The sequence below is a fragment of the Dermacentor albipictus genome, chromosome 8 (assembly GCF_038994185.2).
Source record: "Dermacentor albipictus isolate Rhodes 1998 colony chromosome 8, USDA_Dalb.pri_finalv2, whole genome shotgun sequence".
Classification (NCBI taxonomy): Eukaryota; Metazoa; Arthropoda; class Arachnida; order Ixodida; family Ixodidae; genus Dermacentor; species Dermacentor albipictus.
In genome coordinates this window covers 113313999-113335122 of record NC_091828.1, presented here as the reverse complement: position 1 = coordinate 113335122, position 21124 = coordinate 113313999, and the positions used below count along the sequence as shown (strand labels likewise).

Sequence of the window (21124 nt, the reverse complement as noted above, 5' to 3'; positions counted from 1 at the left end):
GCCCATCTTAAACTGTGTCAGTGTTCCTCTCACCATGAGACCAAATTAACATTGCGGGTTGTAGCTTTGAAGGATCACTGCACTCTCGTGGTGCAGTGATATGTGCACTTTCAGTGCTGGTATGCATGACAAAAGTTCCTGCAGTTGTTCGTTAGTAAAACACTGTAGCAATGGCGCATTTGTCAGCCTCATAAATAGGGTTGGGGTGATGAAATTATGAAATTGGCCTTTGCAGATTGGGGGACAGGTAATTGGAGATCACTGGAAGAGGCCTTCATCCTTCAGTAGGCATTAATATAGGCTGAATATGACAATGACGATTCAAGGGACATGTGATTTTTGAATTGACGATGGTCAGAGCTTAAGGCGTGTCTGCTTACTAGCTATCTCAAGACTAGTACTAGTAGCTTCAATTGAGATATCTTCCTGCAAAGTTAAAGCAAAAAGCATTGGTGTTCCACTTAACTGTTTTCTTTTTTTTTCTTTTCAAAAAGCCTTTCTTAAGCACTGCCGGACAAAAATTTCTTCATTGTAAGATTCCTTACGAGACAGGATTGCATTATAATGGCATCTGGGGCACAATTTTATAGTTGTGTCTTTTCCCTATGCTAATGCCTTTTGGTGCTTTTCACGTTCGTGAGTGGTCAAGCGACGCTCTGCCTCAGGTGGAGTATCGAACGCAAGAAGCACTGAAATGCATTAGCATTGAAAAACGCATAGCTACAACATAGCAACCTTGGATCCCTAGTCTATGTAGAACACCAGTGTGTTGTTAGGAGCTATTACCTCAAACCTGAAGGTCATTGCAAAATAAGGGAAAGTAGGTTACATCAAGAACCTTTCAGCTTTTCTGTATTGTGAAAATTCTTAACTTTATATTTCATGCTTCTCAGAGTGGTTAGCTGACGACATACCACTCTGAAATGAATGAGCAACTCTGATGATTTTCTCTAGCTGAAAATGCAAAACGTGCTGCATTGCTTGTTCTGTTTGTTTCTTGATAGAGCATTTATGAAGTTGCAAAGATAGGCATGTCAAACAATCCTTATTGGAAAAAAGCAGCAGGAGAAGACACTTAGAACTCGTCTTTATTGTTTCTTGTCATTTATTTCATGCATTTGGGCCCTTTGTCTGGCAGAAGTACATCTTGTCAGAATTTTGCACAATAAATCGCTTCTTGCAGTAGCCAAATCACAACAGCTTTTGCATTTTCTAATGTATTTGCGAAAATTGTCTTTGCACAGAGGTTTAGCCAAGATGTTGCCATATACCTCGACTCCTGGGTTGGTATGGTGCAGAGTTTCAAGACGGAGCTGACCGTCCGCTTTCCCGATGGGTCAACGTGAGTGCGTTTCTTAGTCACATGAGTAACAGGACTGTAGCTGAATGCAGGTAGCCACCACATCTGTGCTTAAGCCCACTGTGCTTAGACCTACTATACTTAGACCCACTGTGCTTAGACCTGCAGCGCCTCAGTGGCTATTCGGAACCAGCACTGGCCAGGAGGGGCCAATGAAGTTTGAGTGTGCAACAAAAATGTGCCAATGTCATCCAGTTAGGGATACCATAAAACTGACAGAACATGTTCAACAATAACAGACGCATGCCTGTGTCAACGCTTGCCAATGCCCGATGCATCCAGCAAAGCTCTGTCCATGGTCATGCATGCTCCAAGAAGCACACACGCTCCCCCATTCTAGTACGTGGTACACTGGTGCCCAGCTAGGCCGGACATTGGATACACGGGCCTCAATGTGTGGCTAGTTCGCTGACACGAAAGTGCAGCATGTGTGACTGAAAAGTTCCTCGAAAACTTTCTTTGGTGTCGTGCGTTACAGCGCTGCTGTGAGCCTGTGAAGTTTTGGCGCTTGTTGCTCATAGCGTTCTTCCACTGAGCATGGGTTCACAAGCTTGTCTGCTGGCCACCGTGAGGACGTTCCAATAGTGATGGTTGTGAAACCACTTGTGTACTTGAAATTAGGTCGCATCTAACAAATCCCCGTAATAAAACGTAATCCGGTAATACCCCCCCGCCCCTCCATGGCATCTCATATTTGGGATGTAGAACTCCACAAGTTTATTTTATTTGCTTAGTACAGTTTTATTTGTGCTTACTAATCATCACATTTGATGATTAGTGAGGACAAATTTTTTATACCAATGCTATCTGGTTAAATAGGGCGCAGGGGTCTTAAGGCCAAAAATTATAATTAGTTTTGGGAAATGGAATTTTTGGAATTTAAATCTAGACAGACACCAAGTGTAAGATTTATACAAGAAAGCAGAGTAGGGTAGCATGTTAGTTAAGAAAGCGCCTTTAGCTGCTTCTGGCTTGTGTATCAAGAGTTAGGGTCTGGATTCTCACAGGCTATCACAAACATTGCAGGTGCATACTTCAAGAGGATGATGCACTTGACCTGGACGACGTTTTAGACCGGAGGCTGCCGGTAAGCTTTTCTCTCTCTTGCAAGTCAGGGGGATGCCTTGGCTCCAATGCATTTATCTAGACAAAGGAGGGAAGGAGGGTGTGAAATTGTGCCTGTTTGACAACTGCCTTTCCGATTTTTTTTTCTTTGTGATTAAACAAACTGCCACAAGGTGCTACTTCAAGCGTTGCTACTGCTGTCCGTGTGTCTGGTGTTCAGGTACATTGTAAACAGCTATGCCAAAGAAAAAAAAATACCCATGTCCTGGTCTCCGCAGTCATCCGAATTCAAGGAGGAAGGCTTCTACAAGGGCCAGAGGCTGAGCGGTCCCATGCGGTGCTTCGAGGGAGCCCGCTGGCTCAACTGCACCAAGGAGACCAGCGCCCTGCTGAGTCGTCCGCACAAGCACGTCCAGGTCACCGTAGAGGATGTGAGTGCAGCACAGAATTGTGGAAATCCGGGTGCATTTGTGTGTGATTTTTGACGCCCGTGGCTGCGACGAGCTGGACGACAAAACACGGAAGGTGAAATGCATGTGGTGCAACTACCAGCGTGGTGCGTTTGCCACGAGCGCGCAATCTTATATGTTCTCTAAACAACCACATGATACACGCAACGCCATTGATCTCCTGAGAAACGCTGGTTCGTTGTCCGTGACACATGTAGACACGCTAAGCTAAGCGGAGGCTTTATGTTTCAAATGCAATGCTTTGTGGGGCGCACCAGTGGCCGCGGCCAATCTGTGACTTTCTGTGTACACGGTGCTGCCTGCAGGTGAAGGTCGTGTACCTGTTTGTGCAAGGTGTGTGCAAGGCTTACCAGGACACATCCAATGGGAACAACCAGACTGATGAGCTCATCAAGTACGTCATCGAAGGAGAGGCGCTAGACAGGTAAGGGCTGCTACTGATTCTGTCTGTCTGTCAGTTGGTCATACCTCCCTCCATTTGTCCATCTGTCTAATTTCTGTCGGCCTAACCTATCTATTAACCTGCCTGACCTCTATCGTTTAATCTGTTTAGTATGTGCATCTATCTAATTTCTATATTTATCATCCAATCTTTCTGTCTTATCTTTCTATCTAATCTTTCTGTATATCTTACCTTTTTGTCTCATCTTTTGTGGCCAGAGCCTTGTCCCATGATCATGCTTGTAGTGATGGTGATCTGCAGGCATAGGCAGTTCCAAAAGGTGATCAGTTGCATTTCAATGCAGCCTGCATCACACCGAAACGGTACTTGGATCACCACATTGAAACAGTGTACCGTATTTACTCGCATAATGATCGCACCCCTGAATTTTGCCGTCAAAATTCCATTTTTTTTTCTTTCCCGTGTAATGATCGCACCCTAAACTTGTCGCAGCAATATGTCGTGTGCCAAGTCTAGCTAATGATGATCGCGCTTAGTATCTGTCGAATGCTACACACACGACTCTTCAAGACATACCAAGCGGTCCACTCGCACCCAACTTTCTTAAGCAGATGCCCCATTTCATTCCTTTCATCACTTTCCGCACTTCCATGAAAAAAAAAACCTACTACCAAACTTGCCTCGGCTTTACTATTTGTAGGCTTCGTAATGGTTTTGGTCAACAACAACAACATAAAGGCGCCTTTTGATTCTTCTCGTCTGCACTCGTGGGCACGCAACAAATTGCGAGCGGCAATGATAGTGGTCACGTTTACACTGTTATGTTAGAAGTGTATCCTATTCGTACGCCGACGCTTGTAACGCAGCTTAGATATTCGCCCACCCTTAGCGGAAACGTGCCGTGTTAGGATAGTAGTGAAGACATGTGCCGCAGCACGCCGGCCATGTGTTTCTATGTCACTGCCAGCTAAGCGCGCCCATCTCTGTTTTTCTTCCCTCAAAGTAGACATGGCTACGTTATTGTCGCAAACTTGCCGATATCAGTAATGAATAATATCGTTAATATAGGAGAAACTTTCATGAGCCTAATGTACTCACGAGAAGAAAAATCATTGTGTTCGGCTTGCTTCGCTGGCCGCCATTTTTGTTTTGGTGTCCCGCACTGACAGCGGCAGCCGCCTGCTTATCATCCCGCAGCAGATGCGGGATGAAAAAAGAAAATGTTTCTTTTGGTGGGAAATTTAACCTGCGTAATGATCGCACCCCTGAATTTGCGTCAATTTTGTTGACAAAAAAGTGTGATCATTGTGCGAGTAAATATGGTATTGGTAGGAAGATTGGAGCTGACTCCAATGAGCAAGCGACCTCTTAAGGCATAGTTGAAAAGGGATGTTTCAAATCTGTGTCACTTAATCATTTCTCAAGTGCTGTAAACCTGCCACTATGACACAAGCTGAACGGGCACATATTGGGGTACAAATGTAAGCACATAAACAAACATAGACGTATTGAAGTTCATGTGCGCCAACAAGGGAAGGGTCTACTTTGCACATCTTGTTGGAAAGGTCAGCATAGCCTGAAGTTCCCCTGCACCCCTGGAAAAGTGGAAGAAGGTTGCCAAGCTATCAAAGTATATGGTGTGATAGAGTTCACCTGGAATACTCCTGTGATGTTACCAACACTGTCCGTGACTCTGCTGATGAACATTCCGGCCTGCTTTGCTTTGCCGATGCTTGCAGGGTGAAAATGATCAACATATTCGAGCGATGTGCCCTGCAGATAGGAGACCGGAATTACTACACGCTCAAGGCCACCGACAACATCATCACCCTAGACGAGTGGAAAAGGCAGTGTGCTTCTAAGTACTCGCCGCCAATGCACAACGTTGAATGTGTGAGTGTGTGCTTCTCAGAGGCATGGTGTGGGACAGATACTTGGAGGTTAAAGGAGTACTGACACAAAATTTCGAAGTCGAGTTAATTTGTGAGATAGCTTAGATACAATATAGAACATATTTAAAATCAATTTGAAAGTATGTGCGTCCCGCCAACTGTGAAAAATGCAGCACCTCGCAGCATCGACATCAAGGAAGGAGGATGGCAAGCAAGTTTCTTGCCACTCCGATCGTCCTAGTGCTCTTTTTTTCCCCTCCCTGGTCTTGATGCTGGCCTTTTTCACTGCTGACAGCAGCTAAAATTTGTTTCTGACACCAAATAAATCGTAGAGTAAAGTGACCTCAAAAGAGTGCATGGTATGAAACGTTACACGAAATAGTAAATCGTTGGCATGATTTTGACTCGCAAGCAGTCAGCACAGTTGCCGCAGCAATCGTCTCTCCAAAGCGGCCTGTCTGACTTACGTGTTTTCTCATCACTACCAACGGCGTCGGGCAAAGTAATTGTATTGTCACTTATGAGCGACGTAAATGTGCAGACGTTGATTGTGTTGACGAATATAGGTGCTTTTATTACTAACTACGGACAGATCGCAAGAGCCATCAGCCCCGGATCTGACGGCCAGTGAGCTAGGCCTATGCTGTTTCCCAGCGATCGCCAGCTCGCTTGGCTTGCGCATATGCTACCGTCGGCGTCGATAAATGGCAGTAGTAGTCAGAGTTTGTGCGCGCCACTGGGCACTTAAAATGGACCCCGTTGAAGAGCAGCCAGATTTGCTTGCCAGTTCAAGCGTGCCTGGTATAAGCAAAACCCGCTGAACTTAGAGCATTCTGATGATTTTCCACCAAGACCCCCAAGCCTGATGCTGTGCCGACCAATACCCCATGCGTTCATGGATGTTTCCATTTATTGCCTCAGTATTCCTTTGCTACGGCAGTGAAATTTTCGTATATTGAAACCGCGTATAAGCACACGTCACTATATTGAGGTTCAAGATACATGATGTTCTATAGACATGAACTTATAAGAAGTTAACGGGAGACGCGGGTCTTGAAACAGCAAAAAAATCACAAAAAGGTTGATTTTTCGGAAAAGTGCATTTTCACTACGTTTATACATTCAAAAATCCCTCCGCGAAATCTAGAAGCTAAATTTAATCGGAAGATAATAAAAAATCACGCTTAAATACTTTGTTATATCAAGAATTTCGTCATGGTGAAGTATGTTACATTGAGAGGTTTAACTGTACATAGGTTCGTATTCATTATGCATCTGTCTGCGAATCTTTTTGGGCGTCCCACATCCAGTCAAGCTAATTTGCAGAGCCCTTTGTCCGAGTCCCCTCACGTCGCCTACAGGTAGTATGTGTCACGTCAGATAAACTCTCACTTCAAACAGCTTACTTTTGCGCAAAGGGCAAAGCATTGAAAGTGATAACAAGGTTTAGCATTTAGCGATCATACCTAGAGTGTTCGTGCACTCGCTACCATAGTAACATGCCAGTTCTGGACTGTTTGTTGCACGGGCTGACTTTGACGGGTTGACCGATCGTGATCGAGCGCATCTCTCTTTGCCAGCCGCAGGCACCCGAGAACGAGGGAGTCCGGCAGCAGCCAGCCGCCGCGGTGGCCAGCCACGGCGACACCCTGGACTCCGAGAACAACCGTGACTTCAAACCGTGCCAGGACGGCAGCGACTCGGACTACGAGGACGTCGAGGATGACGAGGCGAGTGGGTCCGACTCGGTCTCGGTGACGAGTGCCTCGACGGCGTCCTCGATGGACCACCACCACAGGCGGACTCCCGGTGAGTGCCGCCTAGGAGAGATGCTTCACGGCAGTGACTGTGGGGCTATACACCCAGATCAACTGCTTTCGGAGATATGTGCAGTAGTGGCCAATAAGAGATTGTGTAATTGCTTTTCTGTTGGAAATTCATGACCCACTACATTTAACCCTTTCGCTGTCGGACCTTTCTGGCCGTGACGCACCCCCAGTGTCAGCTTTGTTTCAGGGAACGAGCATAACAGGGAATGAACCTAGCAATTTATTTTTGATTATGATTGGTATACAAACAACATAGTGAATGCAATATGCACATTTCAGTGTTCTGCAGCTGTTGTTAGTAAACATCATCATCATCATCAGCCTGACTATAAAATCCGTTCAACATCTGAATCTGACGATGCGGAACCCTCCTCCTCGCATGCGACTCTGTCCGAGTCCGAATCCGAGCTCGGCTCGTATTCCGAATCGGAATTGAACCACCGCTCCAATGAGCAGGCAAAGGTCCGCGCGATCAGCCATCTGAAAGTAACCGCGCGCAGGGAGGATGCGCTTTCAGTCGCCCGCACAACGGAGAGAAATGGGACGTTGCGTGATCAAGAAGACAGAGGAAAATGGAAAAAGGCTAAACAAAGTTCAAAGGGCTTTACGTTTACTGCTGCAAGCTGGGCGCGAGGGTGCGGCGAGAGAGCGAAAGCAGCAATCGAGTCACTCTTTTCGGAGAGACAACGGCACGTGCGCCTGAACTTGACGCGCCGTAGCAGGCACACCAACAGAAGAAAAAAAAAACCTTCAAACCAGCGGAGATGGCAGAACAACCCTTGAACTTATAACCATACGCGCGCGACGCATGATCCAGCGAACGCGGAGCCACCGCGCCACTCAGCAAAGAGAAAGTGGGGAGTGGCAGCCGCACCGTACTCTTCAATACATGGACTAACACAGGTCCAGGCGAATATACGATCTTGTAGAAAGAGTCAACAGATGGCGTGGCCAATCCAGGAGCGCCAGGCGCTCAGGTGCGAAATTTTGAACGCATGATAGAGAACGTACCGGTACGTCAGTGACACTGTGGGGGGGAAGCGCGATGATGTACCGGTATGTCCGTGACAGCGAAAGGGTTAATACCCCAGTTGCCCAAGGCACTTTCAAACGCAATCAAGCCGGATAATGAACAAATTTCTAGATTGCGGTTGAAAGCACCCCGTGTAAAGGAGTACCGATGACCTAACTTTTTCATTGACTGAAGGCCAAATGTGAAAGAAAACCTGTGAAATGTTTTGTGAAAGGGAAGAAACATTGTCGTACACTTAACTAAAGCACAGAGCTACAAAGGAAACCTGGGGGTTTCTCGGAAAGCATTGCATTTGAGGAAAACGTTTTAGTCTCTAAACTGCGGAGAAAAATACAAAGCACACTAAATAATTTACCACAGTACTTGTTCTTACAAGTTGTTCATAACGGGTGGGTTTAGCTGTGTTAAGTGCATCGTCACCGTTGCTTTTTAGCATAGTTTAGAAGCATTCAAATTGCAGCATTACCTGTGGATAGACGGATGAATTACTGGGTGCCTTCTTCGGGCACAACAAGGCTATGGGTATCGGAGTGTCTGTTGCTCGTGTGGTTCAAAGGAGGCAACGGCTGGACGTTAGAGCTTACTTCCGCAGCTCGCTATTATGCTGTGGAGGGAAGGTCTTTCTTGGCACTAAAGTAGATAAGGTTATGGCGTGCCAAGTTCTATTGGCGTAATTGCACAACTCAGCCATCAAGGTCAGCTGCTGCTTGGAAAGACACCAACGAAAAAGCAATATTAGCTGTATTAGTAAATTACCCTTTTACAAAACCAAGAACGCCATTGTTACCACGAGAAGAGGCCTGCTAAGCCAGAAAAGACCCAAAAACAACAGGCGAAGGGAAAAGACGCAAAAACTACAGGCGAAGGCCCATTCTTGCCATGTTGCTGGTGCTTTGATGGCGTTCACTCAGGCCTAGTAAATTTTTCGTCTGGTAAGGTGGATTACATTTTATTCTAAACAGCCCAGAGACTGAATTTAGCACATACAGTCGAACCTCGATATATCGAACAGCGCGGTGATCGCAAAATAGTTCGATATAGCCAGAATTCGATATATAAAATCACGTAGAAAACGCGTCAAAAACTAGCACAAATCAATCAATGAACCAATCGTGGCGCAATAGATACTCACATGAAGCATCAAACAAAGTATTTATTTCGTACGCTGAAAGTACTGAAGCAGCGTAGCCTGCTTCATATTGGAAACCGCGTGCTTGACCACGGCGTCCTCAACATAGTCCGAACGGTCCACAAGAGACTGTCCAGTGCCTTCTATTGCGCCGCAGTAGAGGCGTACAACGGCCAAAGCAGCTACAGCCTCAGTTGCAGTCGGGAGCGGGGCAACATTAGCGCTTGCTGGATCAGCCTCGGCAGCGTCTTCGTTTGGCCGCTCAGCAGTCACTTCTGCCGCGATCTCACGTCTGTTAACTCCGCCACTGTTCCGGTGCTGTGGTCACCGCCAGCGAAGTCCTCAATGCACATGCTGTGTGGCTCAGCACCGACAAAGCGCTCCAACTGGCTCCACGGCCGCCTCGATCACGCGCGCACGGCGGGGGGCGCGGGCGCACGTGATTGAGGCGGCCAGGCTGGCTCACGGCCGGTCTCTAGGGGAGCGCGCGCTTCCGTGGCTGGCTCCAAGCCGCCGCGTGTGTGCGCCGCTACGTTCAAATGGCGCCCTCGGCGCAACCGATGTGGGAGCTGTCGTACGCAGCAGTCTGGAACGCCCATCGCGCCGCCGCTATCTTCGAGAGTGTTGCGGGAAAGCTCGCCTCCTGTCAAAAGAGCGCACTTGGTCTGGGGCGGCGGAGTTCGATATATCCATTTTACATCCGGCCCCATTCGAAATAAAAAATTAAAAATGCATGCGATTTTTCACGTGATATAGAAAGTGTTCGATATACGCAATAATTCGATATATCCGTGTTCGATATATCGAGGTTTGACTGTATTAAGAACTATTACTCAACCACAGTGGGCCAGATACAAAATAATTAGGCTTGCGTGAATATCAATTTTTTGGTTCAAAGAGTGGTCTAAGCAAATAGAAATTAGTGGGGGGGGGGGGGAGTGAATATCGAATAGTAAATTTTGAATCGAATATCAAGTTGAATCAAGAAAAAGCCGAATATTGAATCAAATATCAGGAAAATTTATGACGAATTTTAGTTCTTACAAATTTTGTGAGAGGGAACAGTACCGCACACGCTTGGAAGTCTGCTAGCATTATATGACAAGAACGCTTAGGTACCTAGGAAGCAAGATCCACAGTATAGTCTACTATTATCTAGGGAACACCAAATTACTAAGCCAGCACCGATTACACAGGTCACTTGTCTTTCCGCCGTCCGCGTAGATGTGTGAGCACGCTAGTCAGGTGAAACATTTTTTTCGTGCCTGCCGTGCAAATCTAAGGCTAGTCTTGTAAGGGACAACATTAATTTGGGCTAGATGGTGCATACTTGAATTAAAACGGAACAGACCCAACTACGACGATCACGAGAGGGAGAACGACACAGAACTAGCGCTTGTCCCGTGTCGTTCCCCCTCTCATGATCGTCGTAGTTGGCACTGTTTCTTCCTAATTCTTGTGAGGGGTTGTTCAAAGCCACAAAGGACCAATTTGGGTTTTGGCATGAGCGTTATGGAATAAAACCTTGACCTTTATTCTTCCTGCTATTAATCAACCTTTTACTGCGAACTTATTGGAAATAAGATTTTGTAAGAAAGCATTATCAGCCTAAAACTGATTTAGTGCTTCTCCTAGTGCCCCTTTAAGTGTTCTCACCAGAGAGCAAGAAAGCTTAATGACATCTGGAAAGGTTAGCCTAGTGACAGTCCTGGCATGTTTACACCAAGTGAGATTGTGGGTGGTGAAAGTTGCTAGTACTGTGATAAAAACAATGCGTCTGTTGGGATCACTGCCTGCCATCGTGTCTCTCAGCATTCCGGCGAGGCAAGCACGGCCCGTCGCTGGCCACCAAGTTGCTGAAGAAGCGCAAACTGCGGCGGACACGCAAGCGTCAGCCAGCCGAGCAGCCTTCCATGAAGCCCGGCGACGTGCTGGTCACCGAGACCCTGGCCACTTACACCACTGCCCAGGTCGTCTGGCAGGTGAGAGGGCAGCAAGCAGCTCTGGCACACTTACGGACACTGTTTCATTCATCCATTCACTTTATTTTGCATCATGGATGCGCTTTGCGTATTTTGCATCATGAAAATGCTTTACACATCGTCAGTTACCACGTCGCGTGAAATCTGTGTTTTCTTTGTTTCATTTTAAAGCGCAGCTCTATGGTACCCGTTTCGCGTCGCCGGCTGCCTCGCCGTCGTGCCTCGTTGTCGTGCCTTGTCGTAACCAAGGTTATCATCCGTGTGCCGCTCTAGCTGCGCGCGCTCCTGCTGCCATCTCTCGCGCACAGCGCGTGTCTTGCTCTCCCCTTGTCCTCCAAAGCCGGATCACGTGTTCTCGCTTATCCTCTCATCCCCTTCCTCCGCACAGCACCATTGCTGTAGAGTGTACTGGACTACGCATTCTAGTACACTCTAGTTGCGGCGACTCTCGCCGTCCCTTCTCCCGCAGCTGCGGTGCCCGCGGCGGGCGCCCCCTTGTAGCCTCGCACGTGATCCACGGCTCTCCACTCCTCCGTCTCCGCGTTGCATGTTTGTACGGCTCTCGGCTGTGTCTCTTGCTTCCCCATTTGCGGGGCGCATTCCTCAGTGGCATTTGTCGCCTCTGGCAGCGCTTGTGCCCGGCTGTCCTTCTCCCGCCTCCACTCTTGCCCTATACGTCCCCTTACCTGGCGCAGTGCCGTTGCGGTGACTCGAAAGACAGTTATGGCGTTTCGTCCCCTTACTTCTACGTCCCACCGCAACCTTGTGCGGCCACATTGAGGCCTATATGAGTGAAAGAGTGTGTGACCTCTACTCAGTACCCCTGTTCTCCACCCATTTCCTCATCCCACCTCAGAAGAAACATCAAATAATAATTGTTAATCCCCAGCCCCGCTCTCCGCGGTGCTGACCCACTATAATATGGCGCATCGCAGGAGCGCTGGCTCGTAGCAGCGGGTCGCAGTGTGTGCTACCCAATCCGAAATGCAGAACCATCTCCGTTCGGCATTGCATGTTTCGTATGTGGTTGCCTGTTGGTGAAATAAGGCAGCAGCTGCACTCCAAGATCGCATTACCAAGAAGTGTAATCATCGGCCAATTTTCTTCTTTTCTTCTTTCTTTTTTTTTGACATTTTCTTCAGCCTCTATTATATTATATGGCTAGGTTGAAAACTGGAGTAGCTGATAGTCATATTAAGCATGCACAAAAATGACAGAATATTTCTGCTTGCTTTTTCATCGCAGGACGGCAGTGTGGAAAGCGGCATTCCATCTGCAGACCTCTACCCCATCCACCATTTGGATGGCCACGAATTCTTTCCCGGGGACTTTGTTGTAGAAAACACAGGTATTTTCACGACATCTTCTGTTATTCAGTGTGGCTTATGCAGAAAATGTTTTTGTTTTGTCAATATTTGCATAATTCCTGAGCTGGTGCAAGGCCAACAATGACCGAGGAATGGAAACTTTTTGTTGAAGTGTGTGCGTAATCTGCTGGTGCTCTAGTTAGTTGACATAGCAAAATTCGCATTTTGTAGCTGTTTTCTTGCATCCCAATTTTGATGTACCACATTTGCTGAAACATAACAGGTAAAGTTATTTCTTAGATGCCAAAAGGTAATGTGAGTGCATTATTATTATTGTAATGCAACCACACATAGAAACCACCACTAAAGGCTTAAAAATTAAACAATAAAAAAGGTGGATGCCTGTGAATGCAGATTGTAAACAGACGCCTGTAAGCTTTTGATTCAGTCATTTGCCCTTGCTTAACTCCATACAGCTCGTAAGTATTCATTATGCAAAAAAGAAGTGAGGCGTGCAGACAGGACACAAGAGTAGAGAAGTGGACAACACGAACGCCGTTCTATCACTCTACTCATATCTCTCTACTCTTGTGTCATGTCTGCACGCCTCACTTCTTTTTTGCATAATGAATCCTTACCAACTAGCTCAGCTTTCTGTCGTTCTAAGCTCGTGAGTGACTTAGAAGTGACATGTGAAGGCTTTGACGGTTTCCCAATTGTCAGCTTCTGCTGCTGATAATCGCCTGGTTGTCGTCTGTTAATAGTGTGTCTATTGAAACCCTCCTCTCCCCTCCCTCCCCTATTCTTTAACATTGTGGTGCCGACACGGCAAAAAATGGTCCCGTAGTCGCTCTGGCCGACTCGGCCATTCTCTCTCATTTTCAAGACACCCCTCCAGCTCACGAGTATGCTGTAGTCAAAAAGGTGGACCACTCCGGCAGGACAGCGGTGGTGACAAAGTTCAAGACCTACATGGCCGGTGCAGACCCCCAGTGAGTTGATGATCCCATGACCTTGTCAAGCATTTATCATTTAAGACCGCTCACTGTGCATGGCCAGTTAATTCTTTGGAAGCCTGCAATTTGGAGTTGACATGGTGACACTTCTGACTGACTCGTCAACTGATGACAGCTAAGAGAATGCAACTTGGCCTTCAAGTCACTGTACGCACAACTGTGCCTAACAAATATAATGCATCAAAAGCAAGAGCACTGATGAAAAGAATGTTTAAATGTGTAGCATAAACCTGCAAAACACGGCTGAATGGACCTGTGCTGCAAGCTTTAATAATACCAAGTGAAGGTTCAGTCAAACAAGAAAAATGGTTGTCCACCCAACTCTAGCACAATGCTCCACTCGATAGCTACAGTCGAAGCTACAGTCAGGTAGATGACAATTTTTTTTCTCTTTCATTATCAGCACTATGAAGTGCTGATAAGTGGTAACCAGATCACTGGGCCTAAGCACAGGATTATTGCTAATTTAACATATTTGTACTTCATCAGTACTATTCTTCGTTTAAACGATAGGGACACCAAATCTCTTGGCTTTGTCCGGGGTATACATCCATTTTGTAGATTTTGTCAAGTGCATGGGTTGCACAAATGTAAAAAAAAAGAAATGGATCTCCCGCAGCATACAATGCACTACTTGTTGTCAGCTTGCAAAAAAAATAATTAACAAAATACTACAAGGATAACTTGACTAATTGCAAGCAATAATCCGCTGTTGCTTCTTTCCTGCTCTCAGCCCTGAAGAGCTTGGTATTGAAGAGGTGAGCGTCTATGACATCAAGGATCACCCAGACTTCAAGTACAGGCCGGCCTCTTGCGTCATCAGGGTTGCCAACTTTGAGGTGAGTCTCCTCTTCAACCTTTGCTTCTTGTGGGGTTTGTGTGCGTGTTTCGTCTTAGAACTTTCTTCGTTTGTGCATGCTTGTGTGCTTACATGGAGGGACTGTAATGAGAAAAATGACTTCTTTTGTGTCAGTAAATTGCCCTTCCACATTGTCAAAGACACCACTCTTACAATAATAAGGTACTTGGCAAGCCGGAAAAAGTGCAATAACAAAAGGATCGGTGGCGACGCCTCCTTGAAGTTCCCCCACCAGCTTGCCAGTGACATCATTGATTTTGGCAGCGTCTTCCAGGGCCTAAGTTAATTCTGTAGCAGTAGAGATAGACTGCATTGTATTCTGAAGAAGCCCAAGATTGAACATGGAGCCTAAATATGACAAGAATACTTTGGAATCGATGACATCACAGTGATTTACCAGCAATGGGGGATTTGGCACGAAATTTAAAGTATGAAACTTTGAGTTTCACTTCCCATTCTAATAATCAAACTGTGATTTCAAAATTAGCGACAACATAGTTTTCAACGAACGCCTTATCAGTCTTAACTGATAGAGTTCTTTTGCTTTTAGTGTCCCATTTGTGAAGTTCATGGTGTTGTCTTGAAAGAATGAATGAATCTTATTCACAAGGATGGCTCAGTCGCTTAAACACGGGAGAAGGTTAGCGGTGAGGATAATGTAAATATAATAAACAAGTAAAAAAAATGGCACACTATAAGGAATTGCAAATTAAGCAGCACAGGTTAGATGGACACTCACGCTCTTCCTCCGCGTTCAGTGCACAATACAACAGCAACAACAACAAAATTTAGAGCTGAAAGAGGAAAGAATAAGTCTGCACTTCACCCATACCAAAATTTTAAGGCTAGTATAGAAGTTGGATTGGAAACTCGAGTGCAACACAACCACCTATGAAAATAATAAATGGCAGGCATATCGAATGTAATCCATGGAGATTAGAGAACATGCACAAGTTGACGGTGTTCTAGCTGAAATTGGGAGCAAAGTGTGAGGTTCTTAGAGACATGATTGGTAGGAACAGATAGCCTTTAATCTGTTGCGGAAACACAGTGGATGCAGGAGGTAGGTAAATTTACAAGTCACCTAACCAACCCTTCTTTTCCGGCAGTGGTTACAAGATAGCCAGATCCCAGATACGCCAACACTGTTAAAATCAGCTAAAAGGACCTTGCCTTCGAAGAGAATCAAAGAAGCAAAGCACACCACAATGATGACATACCGACACCTAGAGCAAACACCGAGATGTCTGCTTTCCAACTCGTTTTTCTAAAACACTTTAGACATGTTATTTATTACACAATGCACAGGTCGAGTCAGGAGTGTTTAGAAGGTGCATGAGACACGTTTTAAACGTAATTATTTTCATAGGTGCTTCCTTTTGATGAACTATCTTGACGTGCATAACTGTGCACACACGCAAAAGTCATAGAGCCGCACATTTGTCGAGTAGGAGAATTTAATTCAAGTTCATAGCACATAACACACAGTGACACAGTTTACTGAGGAGGTTCGGTGACACAGTAAAAGATAGTTAATTCAATCCTCATTAATTGAAAAAAAAATCGGATCATTCGGACTCGTCTGATCTTGTCCGTGAGCTCTCAAATCGGTCATGATATGGCAAGAATTGCATTATCATTAAAAATAAAAGCAGGATTTGCAATTCCGCGAATAAATGCATGTTGCTGTAGTAAGCACTCGTTTATTGGTTCTCTTGTAATGCTCAGTACTCCGACATTCAGTTAATTCTAAATTTTTTTCTGGTCCCGTGAAATCCAAATTAACGAGGCTTTCCTGTAAATCACTAAGAAAAGAAAATGACTCGGACATTTTACAGGGACCAGCGGGAGGCATGTAGATGGCTCAATGGTTTAACATACATAGCAATTGTATTGCGAACACGTACTCACATTCTCAACAATGTTACACCACTTGTCAACGTGTCAGTGCAATTGAGAGTGCTCGTGCGATTGCCCGCGTAGGACAAGGAGTCCGAGTCGACGGCGGGCCAGGTGGTGGATGTCCACCCGGCGGGCAAGGTGGAGGTTCAGTGGGTGAGTGGCAAGACGTCGCTGTGCTACCCCCAGGAACTGTACCGCATCGGCGAGTACGACTCGGACGACCTCTGGGACGACGGGGACGAGGAGGTCGACGACGAGTCCTGCTCGGGCGACGACAGTTGGGAGACCCAGTCGGAGAAGTCGCTGGCCGGGGACCCGTAAGTGTGCCCACCACCACTTTCCTATCAGCCTTTCCGCGGCGCTTGCCGTGATAACTGTCGGAGGGGTGCTTCTGCGTGGCTTGAAATGGGTGTTGCGTTTGCCACTGCCATGATGCTCATCTGCGGTAAGCGGCATCCTGGGTTTGATACCCAGTTGTAGCGACTGCATTCCGCTAAGTGTGGAATGCCAAAACGCTCGAGTACTGTGCTTTTGCGGCATGTTAAGAAACCGCGAATTGGCAAAATGTGTCGGGAGCCTTCTGCTACGACGATGCTCGTTGACGCCGTGTTCACTTTAGAACATGAAACCTTATTAATTGTTTGAAAAGGGCATTGTAGGGTGTACATACCTGCAGTCTCTTCAGGATTTTTCGTAGTTGAAGAGCCTGAGCTTATTCTACGTTATTACGGGTGTTTCGCCAAGTTTTACTTGTCGGTATCTCGCCATTCTTTTGGAAGTCTACTAGTGGTGAAAGAACACCGGAGGGGTACCTGCTTCAAGCAACTTTATGCAGACGAGTTCCTGAAGCAGGCGAAAGTGGCGACAACAAAGTCACTGAAAAAGTCACTGTTGTCTGGAAAAAAAAAAAGTGCGCTGCTTGTCAGTTTGTGACGTTCCTAGTTTTCTGCTGCCTATGTGCATGTGTATAGTATATCAATAATGTGTGCACTCAATATGTGCTACTGCTCAGTTTGGGCTCAATATGTGCCAGGCCAGTAATAAGTTAGCAAGTAATAAGTTAGCCAGTTTTGGCCAGTCATAAACCCATTACCAGCCTGCAACAGTATGTCCTATAATAAGCCGTTGCTGCGACTTTACTGCTTGTTCATGTGGGCTACAATGGTCCGTCCTGTGTCACCACAAGAGAGAGAAAAAAAGTGTTTAGTCAGAAAACAACCCCGTCTCTCAGTTGGCTTATGTGAGTTCACGAACAGTGAAACTGGCTGGAACCCCCGTTGCATGCCTGGTTTTGTCTGATGGCTGGGCACGGCGTTTTGTATTGGCACAGACGGTCACTTACGACTGAAGTTTTATCAAGAACTGTCAATAGTAGCAAACTCTACAGTGAAGTGTAAGGGCGCTTGTGTACTTCATCCCCTTCAAACTTCAACCCCCCACAGGTGTTGATAATTGCTCCAGAGACCCCAACTAAGGCGTGCCTTATAATGCCATCGTTGCTTCAGCACGTAATAGCTCAGTCATTTAAGCACACACTACCATCGCTTAGTCGCTATGGCATTGTGATGCTGTGCGCAAGGTAAGCCGCCACAGGACTTCCACCTGTGGCGGCTTCATTTTGATCGGCATGGAATGCGAAAATACTCTTGTCACCGTGCCGTGGATGCGCATTAAAAAGAAAGCCCTAGGCAGCCAAAATTAATTCGATTCTTCCACTGAAGGGGAGCGATGTTAAAAGCTGCACAATTATTTTTATTGTATTTATTAGCTGTATGCAAGTAGATGTTGGTGCCCACTAAATGGCGCCTGCTACTTCTCTTAATTCATAGAGTAGCTGCTGCAAACAGTTAACAACACAAGCACATGTAGCCGCATGATCCCACAGTGAACTTTAACTATGCTGGCCACCATAAACAACATAGGGAAGCCTAGTACTTTACTGGTTCCATGTGCCAAGGCAACCCCCAGTGGAAAATTTGAGGCAAAAGAGCAATGTATATTTAGAAGAGTACCTACATATCTGGCCTGCTTTAATGCCTGTGTTTAAGGCTTTCCTGGTTTCCTTCTCCGCCCGCTTCTTCCCTCCCCCCATTCCCCCTCTCCTCGAAAAAAAAAAAACGAACGTCTTGTCAATGGGCTTTCGCACAGGATGTCCCCAGACGATGCAAATGCCCCATCGGAGCTCATCGAACCGCCGCCCATCGATGGCGACAGTGCCAAGGACGAGGCCCCCGCTGCTGTGGCCACAGCCGCGGCCGCGGCTGAAGCTCCGGTTGACCTTTCGGACCCGCAGAGCCTGCGCACCAAGATGCAGGGGCAGATTGAGCTCCTGCGGCTCAGCATGGCTCGGCTAGAAGAGACGTTCACGCAGAACCCTGGGCAGCAGTCGTGCTCGGTCATCCGTAGGCTCCTCGAGCTGTACAGGCACTGCAAGTGAGTAGGGAAGACCTTGGAAAATGGGAAGACCTTGAGGGGCCTCCCTGTAATCGTTGCACATCGAGGAGCTCAAAGATTCGGGCTGGCCTAAAAGTTCGCTCTAGCATGCTCAGAGTTGCTTGCGCAGGAAATTTTGCCCAGAGCTTTTCTCATGTGATGTCTCTGAATATGTAGCAACTAAAAATTTCCCTGTTTCCTGAACTTGCCCTCTTCCTGTATGGCCTAAATGTAGCGTGTTGTAGCACTAGCTCAGTTGGTCAGTTCGTCGATCACTTGGTCATTGAAGCAATGTGCGAATCACTCGGCAAATAACAATCGATGAATGAGACAACCACCAAATGGGTCAGTCAGTCGATGACCCAATCTGTCGAAGAGTACATGAATCAGTTAGTCTCAGTCGGACAGTCAGTCAATCAGTCGGTCAAAAAATGTGTCAGATTATCAGTCAACCAAATGGTTGATCAGCAAGCCAATTGATGAATCAGTCAGCAAATCAGATGCTCAGCCAGACCATCAATCACGTTGTAAATCAAAGAATGAGGTAATCAGTGAAGGCAATCCTCCAAAGGGTTTGTCAATCAATCAACCAGTCAGTCAGTTGATGTGTAACTCAAACAGCTGGCCAGTCCATCAGTTGGTCGGTCAGCATAACTGTCAATCAACCTGCCAAGTTATTCAGCCAGTCAACTAACAGATTAGTGTATCTATGAGTCAACCAAGTTTTCCATTGGTTCAACTGGCAATTGGCCGGTCCTAGATCTATCCGGAAATCGCGCTCACTGAGTGGCTGAGTGGCATATTCTCCTCCGGTGCCATCCCCCACCCAGGCACTTTGACCAGCTGCTGGGAACCAACTACTTCCAGCAGCGGCACCTGCACGTGCTGGTGGAGCGCATCCGGCAGCGGGGCCGCATCAACAGCCCCCAGCACATGTCCGAGCAGATCACGCGCCTCTTCTCGGCCTCCCTGGATGCCGCCTTGCACGACGAGCTGGGCACGCCCGACATCCCCGAGGAAAATGTCATCAACGAGCAGCTGCAGGTGTGTACAGCCACTTTGTTTTGGGCTACCCTCAGAGTCGTGTGGCAGAGGGGACGTGTTACAAGACAGCAGAATGCAACCAGAATGAGTTGAAGTCATCATAAAGATTCTGATGCTAGATAATGTTTTCAAAACAAGTTTGCTATCGATGATGGCTGGGACACTTTGGGGAAGGTGGCTTCATTCCCCAAAGGCTCCTGCCAAGTGTCAAATTACTTTGCAGGTACAACAGTTTTTTGGCATTGTGAAATGAAGATTTGCAGTACCTGCCGTGGCAGCTCAGTAGCAGTGGCATTCTGCTGCTGGGTACAAGGCTCCAGGTTCGACTCCCATTCACACTGGCCACATTCCAGTGGGAGTTTAGTGAAGAAAAATAACCTTGTGTTCCATGCTCCCGGTTGCACATTAATACTCGGGCGGTTAGAATTATTTCACAGCCCTTCCCCGCAATGTCTCTCGTAGACTCTTTGTTGGCTTACATCACTAACCCCTCCAATCAATCAATCAGTCAGTCAACCAACCAACCAAACTGAACTTGCAGTCGCTGATGAGGCACTGGTGCTTCACCCTTATCTAGGCCAGGACCAAGCATTATCATCGCCCGCAAAATGTGTTTTTCAGGAAACTAGCAATCTGTTTTCAGGTATATGGCAGCTTTTTCTTTTGCAATTGTTCCTCTACCCTACAAATTTCTGTTGAACTCAGTACATTAGGTAGTAACTCTTCAGTGGAGCAAACGGTGCTTGCTTTTACTCCCACTGTAAAATTATCTTCTTGCTTGTCTTTGCCACCTTTTTTTTTGGTGCCAGTTTAGCGCCTCTGCATGTTCATAGAAGATGTGACAGAAGTGGACCACTTCAATACAGGGCAACTCGTACTTTTGTTCACTTCTGTACATTGCACTTCGTCGCAGGCACCGGAAGGTGCGCTGTCGCCAACACAGCCAGCCAAGGAAGAGACCGCCACCCAGCCGCAGTATCCGACAGCCCCGCAGCTGCGGAAGCCCACGAGCGTCAGCTGCCGGCTGGAAGGCAGCGGGGTCGGCTCGCTGGAGCCACGCAACATCTGCCAGCAGCTGTGCGCCATCCTCAAGGCCAGGCTGCTGAGGGCTCACGAGGACGTACAGGTGGGGCCACTCAAGTTCGCAGAGTTCATTCAGCCCCGTGTCTTTAGGTGCCAAATTATTCTGTCAGTTAGGAAATTTACTTATTTACTCGAATCTAGGCCGGCCCTGATTCTAACCTGGCCCCCGAATGGCCAAAACCAGAAAGAAAAGAAAAACTTACCTCGAATGTAATCCGAACAAAGAAGTAAGGACTCCATTCACAAAACGAAAACGGTATTTATTTAATATGAACATACCAAGCTCACACTACGTCATCATTGCTGCTTCCCTCGTG

General features: G+C 46.8%; 1 protein-coding gene across 2 annotated transcripts in view; it reads left to right on the top strand.

Annotated features, from left to right (window-relative positions):
- Positions 1–21124, top strand: part of LOC135920135 ((E3-independent) E2 ubiquitin-conjugating enzyme UBE2O-like) — a 39993-nt gene that overhangs the window by 3677 nt on the left and 15192 nt on the right. The window contains exons 3-16 of one of the 2 annotated variants that reach the window (XM_065454236.2): positions 1245–1342; positions 2387–2447; positions 2704–2856; positions 3201–3319; positions 5038–5191; positions 6771–6999; positions 10994–11163; positions 12409–12511; positions 13318–13462; positions 14220–14325; positions 16329–16564; positions 18396–18680; positions 19511–19724; positions 20638–20850. In XM_065454236.2, coding sequence (XP_065310308.2) covers positions 1245–1342; positions 2387–2447; positions 2704–2856; positions 3201–3319; positions 5038–5191; positions 6771–6999; positions 10994–11163; positions 12409–12511; positions 13318–13462; positions 14220–14325; positions 16329–16564; positions 18396–18680; positions 19511–19724; positions 20638–20850 — 2286 coding nt within the window. The remainder of the gene's footprint in view (positions 1–1244; positions 1343–2386; positions 2448–2703; positions 2857–3200; positions 3320–5037; positions 5192–6770; positions 7000–10993; positions 11164–12408; positions 12512–13317; positions 13463–14219; positions 14326–16328; positions 16565–18395; positions 18681–19510; positions 19725–20637; positions 20851–21124) is intronic. The other variant, XM_065454237.2, reaches the window with a different exon arrangement.